Source organism: Euleptes europaea, chromosome 7 (assembly GCF_029931775.1).
Source record: "Euleptes europaea isolate rEulEur1 chromosome 7, rEulEur1.hap1, whole genome shotgun sequence".
Classification (NCBI taxonomy): domain Eukaryota; kingdom Metazoa; phylum Chordata; class Lepidosauria; order Squamata; family Sphaerodactylidae; genus Euleptes; species Euleptes europaea.
Genome location: NC_079318.1, coordinates 33,935,393 through 33,950,391, shown reverse-complemented (window position 1 = coordinate 33,950,391; position 14,999 = coordinate 33,935,393). Strand labels below are relative to the sequence as shown.

Genomic DNA, 14,999 nt, shown 5'->3' with positions numbered 1-14,999 from the left:
CCATTTTGTTATTCTGCTATAGCAGAATATAGGGCAGGGGTGGGGAACGTCAGGCCTGGGGGCCGTATAAGGCCCGCGAAATCATTTTGTCTGGCCCTTCATGGGTCCTGGCAGATCTCTAGCTCAGAAGGATCTAAGACTGGCGATCTGCTCAAAAGTGAGTCGCTCCACATGGCAGACACTCAGAGCCGTCTCTGGTCGTGCCTCTTGGCTAAATGATTGACCAACTATAGCAGGCTAATTTTTAATCTGATAATTTTGTATGGCAAGCGAATGATGTTATAAATATCCACATGGCCCTTGGCAGAAAAAAGGTTCCCCGCTCCTGATATAGGGTATAAACTGCTTGTGTACATGTCAGTTAAGCTGGGGGCATGTGAATAGTGATGCATCCCTACTGAACATTGTCTAGATTGAGCTTTGTGTGGTAAGAACGTAAGAAAAGCACTCCTGGATCAGAGGTGCCCTGGCACAGTAGTAGTAGAACTGCTTGGCATGCAGAAAGTCCCAGGTTCAATTTCCAACATCTTTGGTTTAAAAAGAGCTCATTAGCAGCTAATGAGAGACCTGTGCCTGAGATCTGGGAGAGAGCTGCTAGACTCCTAACGCAATAAAGATTCATTTCTTATTTCCCCACTACCAGTCAGTCTGATATGTAATTTTAAAAATATTAAATATTGTACCTGAAACAATGAAGGACTCCCTCCACCGCGGCAAAGACAGTGATTGGATTCCGTTGGAGTAACTTCCCTTGTAACCAGATTGTCCAGCAACTTTTTGAACAAGAATTTTCCCTCCAGACTTGTCAATTATGCCGCTGCAAAAACAATGTAATCCCATCAGAAACATAACAGTTACTTTTTAATTATGCTTTTAATGAAGAGGTTCCACTTTTAAGCTGTTTTTACAATCTACATCTGAATGGCAACTTCTACTTCTAGGCCTACTGCTCTCGGAACTGGATGTTCCAACCCAACACTTAGGTGTTTCTCTCTATGTTTAATGCACTGAGGTGCATGTTCTGCTACTCATTATGTCCAAATTACAGTAGTGAATCAAGGTACTTTCTATTCAAGGACTAAATCTAATCTGAGGATTACAATTTTGAGTTTGAATATACCTTAATGTTTAATTTAGTTCAAACCCTTCCCATAAATAGGGTTGCCAGCTCCGGGTTGGGAAATACCTGGAGATTTTGGGAGTGGAGCCTGAGAAGGGTGGGGTTTGGAGAGGGGAGGGACATCAATGCCACAAAGTCCAGTTGCCAAAGTGGCCATTTTCTCCAGAGGAACTGATCTCTGTCACCTGAAGATCAGTTGTAATAGCGGGAGATCCCCAGCCACCACCTGGAGGCTGGCAACCGTACCCATAAAGCATCCCCAACAGATATTTAATCCAGATTTTGTAACAGTAAAAGATTCTGCAGTTCCTTATTGAGGTCATCAAGCAATACCATGGAAGGCATGGAGATGAATTCATCACCATGGAATGTGACATTGAGTATGGTTATGTAGTCAGAATCCAGCCTGATTCATGTATGGTTTTATTGTCACCCCCCTGTATCCACAATGGGGACCAAGGTTTTGCCAAGAGTCTTGATTTTGCAGACAAAAACAAGTATATCCATATGAACACATGAAACAAGCTTATACTGAATCAGACCATTGGTCTATCAAGATGAATACCGTCTACTCTGACTGGCAGCAGCTCTCTTGGGTAAGGTCTTTCATATTACCTTCTACCTGGTCCTTTTAACTGGAGATGCCAGGGATTGAACCTGGGACCTTCTGTATGCAAAGCAGAGGCTCTGCCATTGAACCGTAGCCCTTCCTATACCCTTGTTCACAGATTATAATGAAAGATATTGGAGGGGGGGAGGGCATGGCCAGTGGGTGCAACTCAACTCCTTACATATGTATATTCACTCTTCCTAGGTAGGAATTTAGGAACAGTCCAGTCTCACTTGAAAAAAAGGAGATGCACATTCTGCCCCTCCTTTAGGAGAATGTGCATCTCCTTACTGATAGATAGGTGGAAGGGAAACTAAAGATATGCATGCATTCACCACTTCTTCTGAATACTCTAATTGGTTCTCAAGCACATTTACTGGTTATTATTTATCCATTTTTAAAGATATTTATACCCTACTTTTCTAACAAAGTGACCGAAAGTGGCTTACAACACCATTCTCTTCTCTATTTTATCCTCATAATGATCACCTTAACATACAGAGCAGCTGTCCGGAACCCAAGTGCTTGAACATTTGGCTATTACACAGGTTGCAACCCACATCCATATATCTGATTATTTGCTCTATTTACTGATTTTGTTTTGAGTCAGTCAGTGTAATCTTCGTAATACTTTAATGGCAATTTAATTAAAATGCCTGACTTTATCCTTCTACACAGCAGGTGGCAGTATTTTTGGAAATTAGCCTCTGATCTAAAAAGGAAAGCTATATTTGATTTCTAAAATTCTCTCTCTGTGTGTGTACGCTAAGCAGCTAAACACTTTATGTAAAAATCAATTTCTTCTATCTTTTCAGGACATACATAATTTCTTACATGGAAAATAAAGATTTATTCTTAGCTTTTTACTAGTATTAAAATTTGCTCAAACTTTTTAAATTCTAAAGAGGCAAATTTGGCGCATACATTTTTACCCTGTCAGATCACATTTATATAGGATGAAGGCAAGATGGCTTTGGGCCAGACGAACACACTACAGTGCCCAGCTTCCCTTCAACACACCCACCCCATTTCTGAACATCCATGGGGTGGGGTTGAATATTTGTATTGGGTGTATGCACACACATAGTGTTTGGCCGGATTTTTTCCCCTAAAAAATTCATGAGAGCAGTATGGACAAACATCTGATTTTAATGTTATGCCCCTGTAGAAATGTTTAGAAAAAAATCAATCACAATGTTATGTGATTTTCAAATCTTATTCTTATTTTTATCACTATAGTGCTAATAATATTTACAGTGTGTACAATATTAAAGAATTACATACATAAATGTTTCAACTTCTATACATACAAGTAAAGCGAAAAGGGACCGAAGTACTAACAAAACCCCATATAGGGTGAAGAGTGAAAGCTGTGGTTGGGCGCAAAAGTTCCTTCACTGAAATCACGGTGTGATCCTAAGCAAGCGTCCAGAATCCACAGCCAGTATGCACAACAGACTGTAGTAATCTTCGCCCCGTGGGGTGGGAACCGGGAGACTCTGGTACGATGGAAGGGGAAATGGCAAAGGTTGGGAACGCTTTTCCTGGAATAAGTTCCCACGTTTTCGCTGTTAAGCTTCTTCAGCCAATATATCAGCAATAATACATATGTTCCTTATCCAACACAGTGGTCACTAACAGGATTGAGACATTTGTGGAGGCATTCGCATGGCACAATTTGCCTCTTGACTATAGGGAAGTGTCTCTGAGTATATCTCTAAAGGACCTGTGGCAAGGCAGGGCAAGACCGACAGCTGAGCCCATCTTTGATTCGCAGGTATGTGTGCTTGGCATTTCAGATGCAAAGCTAAGAGAAAGTAGGATTCTCCCCAGTGGGAGCTCTGTTTTCATTAAGTATGTCTTCACCACAGCATGGGGCCTTCGCTCAGCGGAAGAGCTTCTGCTTGGTATGCAGAAGGTCCCAAGTTGTAACCCTGGCATCATCAGATAAAGGGACTAGGCAAGTAGGTGATATGAAAGACCTCTACCTGAGACCCTGGAGAGCTGCGGCCGGTCTGAGTAGATAATATTGACTTTGATGGACCTACGGTCTGATTCAGTGGAAGAGGAGGAAGAAGAAGAGTTGGTTTTTATATGCCGGCTTTCTCTACCACTTAAGGAAGACTCAAACAGGCTTACAATCCCTTCCCCTCCCCACAACAGAGACCCTGTGAGGTAGGTGAGGCTGAGAGAGCTCTAACAGAGATGTAACTTGCCCAAGGTCACCCAGATGGCTTCGTGTGTAGGAGTGGGGAAACAAATCCAGTTCACCAGATTAGCCTCCGCCGCTCATGTGGAAGAGTGGGGAATCAAACCCGGTTCTCCAGATCAGACTCCACCGCTCCACCGTTAGGCAGCTTTGTGTGTGTTCATGCTGTTAGTGCAAAAATAAATGTAAATAAATGTTGCCCCTTGTTAGCTGCTGGTAGGACCAAAGTGAAAGGGACTTAAGGGGCTATCAGCCCAACTGACAGTGGAACTGCTGATTTTGCAGAACCCTTCCCTCCATTGCCGCCAGTGCCAGCTGCTGAGGACACACCCCTCTTTCTCTGCTGACCTGTGAATAGCAGCACCGCACACACTGGAAAAAGAAGCGTAGATGTCTGTGCCATAGACCCGGTATTTGGTGTCTTGACATCCGGAAGGACATTTTGCAATGAATTCTGGATTGATGATTTTCGCAGCTTTGATATCACATTCAATCTGAGGAACGTCTGTAAACACACAAATCTAATTATTTATTTTTTAAAGTTAACAACCCTGATAATACAGAAGCCATTCATAATAATTGTTAAGTTGAGCAGGATACTGAAGAGGCAGCATTCAATACAGAAGCCATTCATAATAATTGTTAAGTTGAGCAGGATACTGAAGAGGCAGCATTTAATTTCCCTCAATTTATTAATTGACATGTGCAAGTTTAAGTGCCCAATAACTGAGGAGGAGGAGAAGAGTTGGTTTTTATATGCTGACTTTCTCTACCACTTAAGGAAGAATCAAATCGGTTTACAATCACCTTCCCTTCCCCTCCCCACAACAGACACCCTGTGAGGTAGGTGGGGCTGAGAGAGCTGTAAGAGAGTTGCCAGGTCCCTCCGCCACCGACAGGAGGTTTTTGGGGCGGAGATTGAAGAGGGCGGAGTTTGGGGAGGGACTTCAATGCCATAGAGTCCAATTGCCAAAGCGGCCATTTTCTCCAGGTGAACTGATTTCTATTGGCTGGAGATCAGTTGTAATCGAATGAGATCGCCAGCTACTACCTGGAGGTTGGCAACCCTAGTGACTAGCCCAAGGTAGACGAGATTAAAAAGTAGAAGAGATTAAAAAGCCAATATTCATTTTGGGGTTTGGGTGTTTAACAGTATTATCCTAAGCAGAGTAGCATCCATCTATGTCCACTGAAGTGAACTTTGAAGAGTGCAGCTCTCTTGAAGATTGTATTGTAAACCACAGCAAGAATATCCCTACAGTATGTTTAATCTAGCATGTTAGAGCCTCAATGCGGCAACTTGCCATAAAGGCAGAGGCTCTGCTGTACATACAGAGTTCTCTTTGGGCCCAGAGCTCAAGTAAGACTCGGTTTCAGGGTGATTCAGCTTCTGGGGGCGCTTAGCTGATTTTTAAATTTAGAATGGGTGTGCCACTTCCCACATACACACATGTATACGTGCACACTCCCTCTGTGTCTAGGTCACAAACATTCAAAGTTAAGCTTTGTTGTGTATGTTATTATATTCATTGAAGTTGGCTTGGAAATCTGGCCAACAGAGCAAGCCCAGTGTCTCCAGTTCTATGGTTAACCATGCTACTTCACACTCTTGAGCCAGGACTTGTCTCTGTACCTTAAAAGTTGTATAACCCCCTCTCCGCCCCCAGCTGAAAAAGTTTATAAATATATACTCATGCAGAAAGCATCCAAAGACTGAAAATGTAAAGAGCAAGGGTACAACAGGGAGAAAAGTTTAGACTTTTAGGAAAGAAGACTTGAATGTGATCCAGTTTATATTTAGGTGGAGGCTAGTAATACCCAACAAGTACGCAGGGATTCATAGCATAAAGGAGGCATAATGCTTCTTAACATCGAATGTACCAAGGTCATGCAATGAAGTACAAAGGGCTAATTGGGGGGTATGGTTAAAGGGCCGATTTTATGGGGAGACAACTCCTATTGTCTGGAGAAAAGTTAATGGAGAATTGGGATTTCTGTTTAATTCAGCTGCTGAATCCTTCAGTGAGACTAAAGTACAGAATACAAATGTCTTAATAATATATTAAATAATGAATGCATAATACCATATGGTTAATTTAAAAGTTTAAAAACTATGTATGTTCTTCATGTAGGACAAAAAAATGTCATCCTTTTACTTTTGTGTCATCAGCCACAAATATACAGTGCCATTTGGGAATCCCTGGGAACATTATGACGTGTAAAAACCAGAAGCAAAATGGCTGACAGCTACATACTATACACAGGCATCGTTTCTATAGGCCACTTTTATAATGTCTCTATTCAAGCCAGAAGGCAGCATCTAAACAGGGAAAGAGCTTCCAATGTGGATGAAGCTCCCATTTTGGACTACTTTGTTCACTTACGTAGTTTAGACTTTTTGTTCCTCTTTGCCACTTCTTTAGTTGCAAGTGTACAAGTCAGGAGCAAGGCTAAAACAGAAAATATGAAAAAATATGAGGCAAATACACCACTAGCGGCATGAAGATCTATGAAAACGGAATGTGGTTTTTCTTAAATTCAAATGGTTTATTTACCTTTACTAATAAGTCATGCATTAAAAATTCTAATTTTCCATTAGTGTTCTACTGCAGTTTGCCACCTTTGTTTTCCCAAGATTTGTATAGTCACTACTTTAGGTTTTGCACACAGTGTATAAGAACATAAGAACTAGGGTTGCCAGGTCCCCGCTCCCGATCGGCAGGAGGTTTAGGGGGTTGAGCTGGGGTGCATGCATGCAATGATGGTTCTTCCCATTTTACTTCCGGAAGCGCTGCATCGCCGTGGCTGATTTAACACTCAAAACCAAAATTTGGGGGTTTGAGTGCAAAAGCAGCTGCAGCAATGCAGTGCTTCTGGAAGTAAAACTTGAAGTGCCGTCATCGCATGCGTGCCCATGCAGCCGCAGCTCCAGAGTGGCTGGTTGGATTTGCCCGCAATTGCCCGCCAATACCACCCACCTGGCAACCCTAATAAGAACATAAGAAAAGCCATGCTGGATCAGACCAAGGCCCATCAAGTCCAGCAGTCTGTTCACACAGTGGCCAACCAGGTGCCTCTAGGAAGCCCATAAATAAGACGACTGCAGCAGCATTACCCTGCCTGTGTTTCACAGCACCTAATATAATAGGCATGCTCCTCTGATACTAGAGAGAGTAGGTTGGATGACTAGCATTCATTTTGACTAGTAGCCTTGGATAACCCTGTCCTCCATGAACATGTCTATTCCCCTCTCAAAGCCTTCCAAGTTGACCGCCATCACCACATCTTGGGGCAGGGAGTTCCACAATTTTGAATGCATCTTTTGAACATATGAGTAAGCCCATTGGTCCATCAGGCTCTGAGTTGTCTACTTGGGGTGCTTGGCAGATAATTCCCCCCCCCACCAAGTATAACCTGACAGCCTTAAACTATAGATGCTAGGATTGAATCCAGGATTTGCTGCATGTGCTATACCACTGAGCCATGGCCTTTTCCCAGAACAGGAATTGTTCCTTAAGTAAGTCAGGCATCTGTTGCATCTACCACAGCTCTCTGAAGTCTGAGAACAGGGGTTTGCTGCTCCCAATATCCTTTCCACTGCAGACTAAACATAAAATTCTGTATTCAATAGGGTTGCTAACCTCCAGGTAGTAGCTGGAGATCTCCCGCTATTACAACTGATCTCCAGCCGATAGTGATCAGTTCACCTGGAGAAAATGGCCACTTCAACAATTGGACTCTATGGCATTGAAATCCCTCCCCTCCCCAAACCTTGCCCTCCTCAGGCTCCACCCCAAAAATTTCCAGGTATTTCCCAACCAGGAGCTGGCAACCCTAGTATCCAAGGCCTGTGATTGACTACTGAGCTATGCCTCTTCTAGTGCAATTGACATAACCTGTCCTGAGTCTACAAGGCAGATTACAAAAATAAACAAATTAAGCAGATCGTGTAAAATATTTATTCTTTATTTACTTCATTTATACCCCACCTTTCTGCCCACTGGGGGCCCAAAGCAACGTACATCATTCTCCTCTCCTACATCTTATCCTCACAACAAACCTGTGATGTAGGTTAGGTCGAGAGTGTGCCACTGCCCCAGGGTTACCCAGCAAGCTGCCGTGGCAGAGTGGAGATTCGAACCTGGGTCTCTCAGATCCTAGTCTCCCAGATACTATTCCGACACCCTAACCACTGCACCACCCTAATATGGAAGTGAATATTACTTTAAATACTTACCAAAGACTGCAGCAATAACCTTCATGGTAAGAATCCAGGAGCTTTAATAAAGTTCACTGAAAAATAGAAATCCAATATTTTTACACTTAATGTCAAAAGTCCATTATTGAATAATATCTATATGATCTGTCTTGGTTACTTTAAGGAATATACTTCTAATACAGTGGTGGCAGTGACAGAATAAGTGACCCTGTCTGTACTGATTATCAACCACATATACATTCACCACTTGATCGACGAGCAGAGATTTGCTTGTATGAATGAGTTCAAACAGTACCAGCTATTTTATTAAGCATAACGTGTATGCTATCCTTTTTTCCAGGAGATTATATGTATGGCATTATTTCGTTATTTATTTAAAACATTTCTATGCCACATTTCCACCTAAACAAGGTTCCCAAGATGGCAAACATTACACTTTTAAATATTTCAACTAGGGTTGTGCATATCAATATACCCAAACCGAAAATAAACCCGAAATTAGCCCTTTTGAGGTAGGGGTCTTGTAATCACAGCCAACTTGGTCTGACCAACCATCCAACCACACAACCATCTGTCCATCACCATTCACTGGATTAATTTGGATAAAGCATAAGGGTTGTTAAAAAGACGGGGCTCACCAATCCCATCTGGAGAGATATACCTTCCAACTAAAAGAGCCTGCTTCATCAGCTGCTCACACTACCAGGCTTCCAAAGGAGACTTCCCCACTCGCACGGATGAGCAATCTCCTTCAGACAGCCCCCTTGGTCAAGACTTTGGCTGGCTCCCCCTCACACCGAAAATCTGCTCTGAAACTGAAGGTCACCCCGAGTAGAGGCTTCGTTTCCCTGCACCGTGACCATCTCTTGAAAATAGGTTTTTAATGACCATAATAAGGGACTGTTCACAGGATGTCATTTGCCACCAAAAGAAATGTTTTCAGTGCCATATATCTCTTGCATTTAAGCCGTTTCCCTCAGTTTGGAAGCTAATTTGCATGGACATCATGCTATGCGCCCCAGATACAAAGGCAGCCCCCAGACTCTGAGGCGCCAGCTTGCCAATCAGCTCTTTCCACCAGTCCTCGGCAGCGCTTAACTTCTGACCCTGAAAATGGATGGACAGCTCGGCTTGCAAATGCCTGGAGGACGGTGTATTTGAAAAAGAGGCAGTTAAATAGGGTTGCCAATCTCCAGGTACTAGCTGGAGATCTCCTGCTATTACAACTAATCTCCAGCCGATAGAGATCAGTTCACCTGGAGAAAATGGCCACTTTGGCAATTGGACTCTATGGCATTGAAGTCCCTCCCCAAATGCCACCCTCCTCAGGCTCCAACCCAAAAATCTCCAGCTATTTCCCAACTCAGAGCTGGCAACCCTATGGTTAAAAGATGGGTTAAGGAGTTGAAAAAGGACCCAGAGAAAGGAAAACAGGGGGTGCGGGGGGGGGGATGAAAGAGGCAAAGAAAACAGAGCTGAATCTGGAAACAGATTCAAGTTAGCTCCCAATTTACAAATCTGGAAATACAAAATGACGTGGTGCCAGCTGCAAAGGACTGAACTAACTGGAAGTCTGAAATCACTGCCTAGACCAGACAATAGACATGACCCTACAGTAACTGACGTTCTGAGCATGGCAAAGTTGGATTATGGCATGGCATTGGCTTATTATCATAGAACTACCATACTAAAACTGACAGGAAGAAAGGTGATTCCTTTGAAATATGGTGTTGGAGGAGAGTTTTATGGATACCATGGCCCACCAAGAAGACAACAGGTGGGTTCTAGATCAAATCGAGCCTGAACTCTCCCTAGAAGGTAAAATGACTAAACTGAGGCTATCATAATTTGGTCACTGGAAAAGACAATAGTGCTAGGAAAAGTGGAAGGCAGCAGACAAAGAGGAAGTCCCAGTATGAGATCAATTGACTCAATCAAGGAAGCCACAGCCCTCAGGTTACAAGACCTAAGCAGGGCTGTTAACGATAGGATGTTTTGGAGATCATTAATTCATAGGGTCGTCATAATTGAAAGTGAGTTGATGGCACGTAACACTCATTAAACTACACCATGTGTGAGACATAGTGTAGAGACCTCTGGTCTGGTCCAGCAGAGCTCTTCTTATGTTCATGTAAGTCTAGGTTTTAACAGTATATGTTTAATTTGACAACATTGTGTTTCAGTTTGTCAATCCCAGCCAGGTTCAGACGGTTTTGGTGGAGATGTCACTAACCAACAGTACTGGCTTCCTTTCAAATTCTTAACCAGCACTCACCTCTGTGCATTATATATGTCTGAGGGAACCAGTTCTTTGAGATACCCAAACAGGAAACTAAAGAGGAAGTGCTCCATAGCAGAAGAGGAGGAGGAGGAGGAGGAGGAGGAGAAGGAGAAGAAGAAGAAGGAGGAGGAGGAGGAGGAGGAGAAAAAGGAGGAGGAGGAGGAGAGTGCGCGTGCAGGCCACTGTGAGACCAATCTAAGCATCATAACATCATGAGTTGCCTGACTACATCAGCTCCCCAGGGCAAATAGGGGGATTTCTAGAATTTTCTCTCTTTAGACCCTTACCCCACTCCTCTTCCACAAAGAACAGATATAGAGGAGGTCAGTTGTTGTAGCTGTTTTGGCATGACAGAAGATCCGTCTCCTATGCCAGTCTTGCTAGACTACATGCAGTAGTAGTAGCAGGACTGGGATTGCCCTTCTAAATAAGTCTACTGTGCGTGATCAAAGCATTGATGTGCATTAATGTGAAAGTGCCCTAAAAATTTGAACTGCAGTCATTTAGGCCCAATCAAATCTCTCTTTGGAAGGTGATTTCATTAAAAAAACAACAACACCTAAAATAATATTAGGAAAGGTTTTAACATTTTAAATGTTAACATTTTCAAACCACACCTAAATCACAAATGCTATATTTTAAAATGGAAAGTATTATTGGCAGGCTGACTTTCATAATTCTCTTTATATAGTTGCAGGATGAAAGACGAATTCTTCCAATGGATTGTTTAATTATACTCCTCATAAACAGTTTGGGCATGCCTAATCTGATATTTTTAAATGGAAGTGCTGGTTTTAGGTATTTGATTTTTTCCTGTGGATTACATAGGCAAACAGACATTCTTTATGGGCATCACATGGCTTAGCAATGTAAGCAGTTTATTGTTTCTGATCACCCACAGGAGTCAGCTTGCACACTCTTTTCCAGAAGGAGGGCATAAGAATATTTCTCTCAATGGTAGTTGTTGCAGCAATAATTCAAGAAACACTAAGTGACTATGAGCAGTTTACAAGTAGCTGAAGCAAATGGCCTAGAGGAAACATCATTACCTTGAATTCAAGGCGTCTGAGTTAAATTTAGTTTTACAGAGGATATAAAGAATAACTGGTATGGCAATAGGTGAACCAGAGGTGAATTGATCTATTTTATTTCACTTTAGAATTTCTGTTAGTTAATTAATTAAGTAGACTTCATTTATACCCTCCTTTTTCCTCCTGTCATGCAAAAACAGCCACAACATTCTTCCCTTCTCAATTTTATCTTCAGCACAACCCTGTGAGTTTAAGATGAGAATGTGTGACTGGCCCAGGGTCACCCAGAAAGCTTACATGGCAGAGAGGGGATTCGAACCTGGGTCTTCCACATTGGTGAGGACGACTTTAAGCAGGGCTGGTAGTGGAAAGGTGGTAGGTTTTCTACCATTGGAGATTTTCAAGCAGATGTTGGATAGCCTTCTGTCAGGAATGCTATAGCTTCAGATGTCCAACACTGAACAGCAGGTTGGACTGGATGATCTAAAGATGGTCTATAAGGCTCTGTCATACTCTCAGATTTGTGATACCAGCCATAGTGAGATTTTCTCCATTCAAGCTGTACTATACTGAAAACCTGCAGTACCCATTTGTTTTACAGCTAGGGTTGCCAACCTCCAGGTAGTAGCTGGAGATCTCCTGCTATAGAGATCAGTTCACCTGGAGAAAATGGCCGCTTTGGCAATTGGACTCCATGGCATTGAAGTCCCTCCCCTCCCCGAACCCTGTCCTCCTCAGGCTCCACCCCCAAAACCTCCCACTGGTGGCGAAGAGGAACCTGACAACCCTATTTACAGCTCATCTTAGAATGGAAAGATTATGTCATGTTGCCACCCTTACAATGATAGTTGTCATCGCCTTCACATTTCTTTATTACATTTTCATATTTGTGCTTCAGACACATTGCCGTGGGTTACCTGTAGCTCATTTTCTTAGCTTCTGCCCCAAAACAAACTGGTTCATGTGGGGAATATGTGCATGTCTTGCAGTGTGGGCTGGATGGTCTTTTTGCTTGCATAGAGAAGCCCATCAAAGTCATACCGTCTAAAGGGGACCCCCATACACAGAGGCAGGAAACTTCTATATCAGTGCTGTGAAGCAGCAACAGGGGAAGAGCCTGGCCTTTGTGCCCTGTTTGTCTTTGCCTTTCAGGGCAACTGATTGGCTGCTGTGTGGGACAGTATGACGGAGTAGGTGAACCACTGTCCTGAGTCCTACTTATGCTCCTATATTCCTTCCAATTGATTCCAAACAGCTGAATCACTACTCATGACATAAATTTAAAGAGAGGCATCTTCCTTTTGAAAGACAAGCTCACTTATCACTTGTGAAATCAGCTTGTCTTTCAATAGGAAGATGCCTATTGAAAGGCAAGCTGATTTCATAAGTGATAAGTGAGTTTTCTGAAGCTCTAGTCTGGCCTTTTATGCAGGGATGTTTCCCCGCGGTCACTCCCACCGACTGCTTCGGGGCTTCCTTTTGGTCACGGCATGCCTTTTCCGACCATCAGAGGTCCCCTCGCTCTCCCTGCACGTTTTGCCAGCTATTTCCAGATTCTGGCTAACACAGCATCTGGAAAACACAGGCAAAATGCGTGGGGAGAGCAAGGCAACCTCTGACTGTTGGAAAAGGCATGCATAAACAAAAGGAAGTCCCAAAGCAATCGGCGGGGGTGACCGCAGGGAAACGTCCCTGCCTAAAAGGCCTCTGAATCCAAAACCCATATTGTCACACTCATTCTTAAAGTGGCTCTCTTCTGTTATTTGTCCTGAATTAATAATAGTGCAAGTGACATACTCCAAACCAAGCGACTCTGTGCGTGTAAAATTAATAGAATAGGGAATATTGGGCTCATTCTTTTAAAATCACTTTTACTCTGTTTTACCCTGACTTTAGTTAAAGTAATGCAAGTGCTTAATCCTTTAGAAATTATTCTTTAACAGAAGAAATAAAGATCTCACATGTCAAGATATGAGTTTAGACTCCCGCTGCTCTTTAACAGCCTGTTCTTATGAATCATCTCTGAGGTACACGCTACTGTGCACTATTATAGTGAGGGGTGTATTCTACCTTTGGCAAAGAGGACAAACATCCTGCCCTACTTCATGGTCTTCAAATATTAGTTGAGATACCTACTCCACACAGATTTAAAGGCTTTAAACAGATAATTATGATTACTTCCCCTTCCTTTAACCCATTTTTGTTGTTAATAGAATGACACAACGCATAGTTAAATTGTGGAACTCCCTGGCCCAGGATGTGGTGATGGCTGGCAACTTAGAAGGCTACAAGAGGGGACTGGACATGTTCATGGATGATAAGGCTATCCATGGCTACTAGTCAACATGGATACTAGTCATGATGCATACCTATTCTCTCCAGAATCAGAGGAGCATGCCTATTGTAGTAGGTGCTTTGGAACACAGGCAGGATAATGCTGCTGCAGTTGTTTGGGGGCTTTCTAGGGGCCTCTGGTTGGCCACTGTGTGAACATACTGCTGGACCTGATGGACCTTGGTCTGATCCAGCATGGCCTTTCTTATGTTCTTATATTCTTAGCGTATAACCTCTACTATCTAAATGTAACAGCTAAAATGATAACACTTTTTTTCTGGAAAAACTGGAAAACATCTTAGTAAAAACACGGTTAAGAAAAGAGTTGCTACTGCAGAAAAACAGTGAAGGGTTAAATTGCTGTTCTAGACAAAAAAATTAAAAAGCTATGTGGATGAAGTACAGTGGACCATTGGAGCTGTGGCATATGGAGTAAAGGCACATCAATTCTGAGGTGTGCTACTGCTGCTGAAGAGATTGGGAGAGGGCTGGGTTCATTAAGGGATTAGACATCTTCTTGTACTGGCTGGAGATCGTGCTCAGGAACTTAGGAGCCCTCTTTCCAGTGCTGTGGCTTATATAACTTAGACAACTGGATAAAATACCTCCTGGCATCTTTGAGACTAAATGGTTTATTTGGCATGTATTCTTGTAGGCTCAGAGAGCCAAGAAATGGCTTAGATTGTTGACTCAGTTAAAGCTTGGCCGGAGAAGGTAGCTTAGTGAGTCAAATTTCATAGTTTATAAAAATGGAATGGCAAAAGAAAACACAACACAACTGGAGCAAGGGGTGAGCGTTTCAGCTGAATTTTACATTGCGAGGCTTGAAAGTGGGCAATTGGTAAAGGATTACCGGATCTATTATAAAAGGTACCATTTTGCCCACTGCATAGATCCTGTTCTTTAGGACCACATAGATATAAACACCCTGATCACCTTCTTTTCAGACCTACTGCTATGCTTTCCAGTGCAGAGAACAGCAGCTGCCATATGTAGCTCTATCTCTGAATATAAGCAAGACTGAAGTTAGCCAGAAGGTGGATTGGAGATCACCTGTGAACTTTTGGTACTTTTCGCTGCATTCCTTGAAAGAATAGCAGGAGATAAATGGCATGACATATAAACTTGCATTCTGCAAGCAAGAATACATGTTCGTGGCAGCTACTGAATGTGTTATCTTCCCACACATCAATGC

At 42.8% G+C, this 14,999-nt stretch overlaps 1 protein-coding gene across 1 annotated transcript in view; it reads right to left on the bottom strand.

Moving 5' to 3' along the window:
* VIT (vitrin) overlaps positions 1-14,999 on the bottom strand; it is a 59,312-nt gene that overhangs the window by 29,896 nt on the left and 14,417 nt on the right. The window contains exons 2-5 of the mRNA XM_056852610.1: positions 8,177-8,232; positions 6,324-6,389; positions 4,288-4,444; positions 684-817 (exon numbers count right to left, since the gene is read on the bottom strand). Coding sequence (XP_056708588.1) covers positions 684-817; positions 4,288-4,444; positions 6,324-6,389; positions 8,177-8,201 — 382 coding nt within the window. The 5' untranslated portion in view covers positions 8,202-8,232. The remainder of the gene's footprint in view (positions 1-683; positions 818-4,287; positions 4,445-6,323; positions 6,390-8,176; positions 8,233-14,999) is intronic.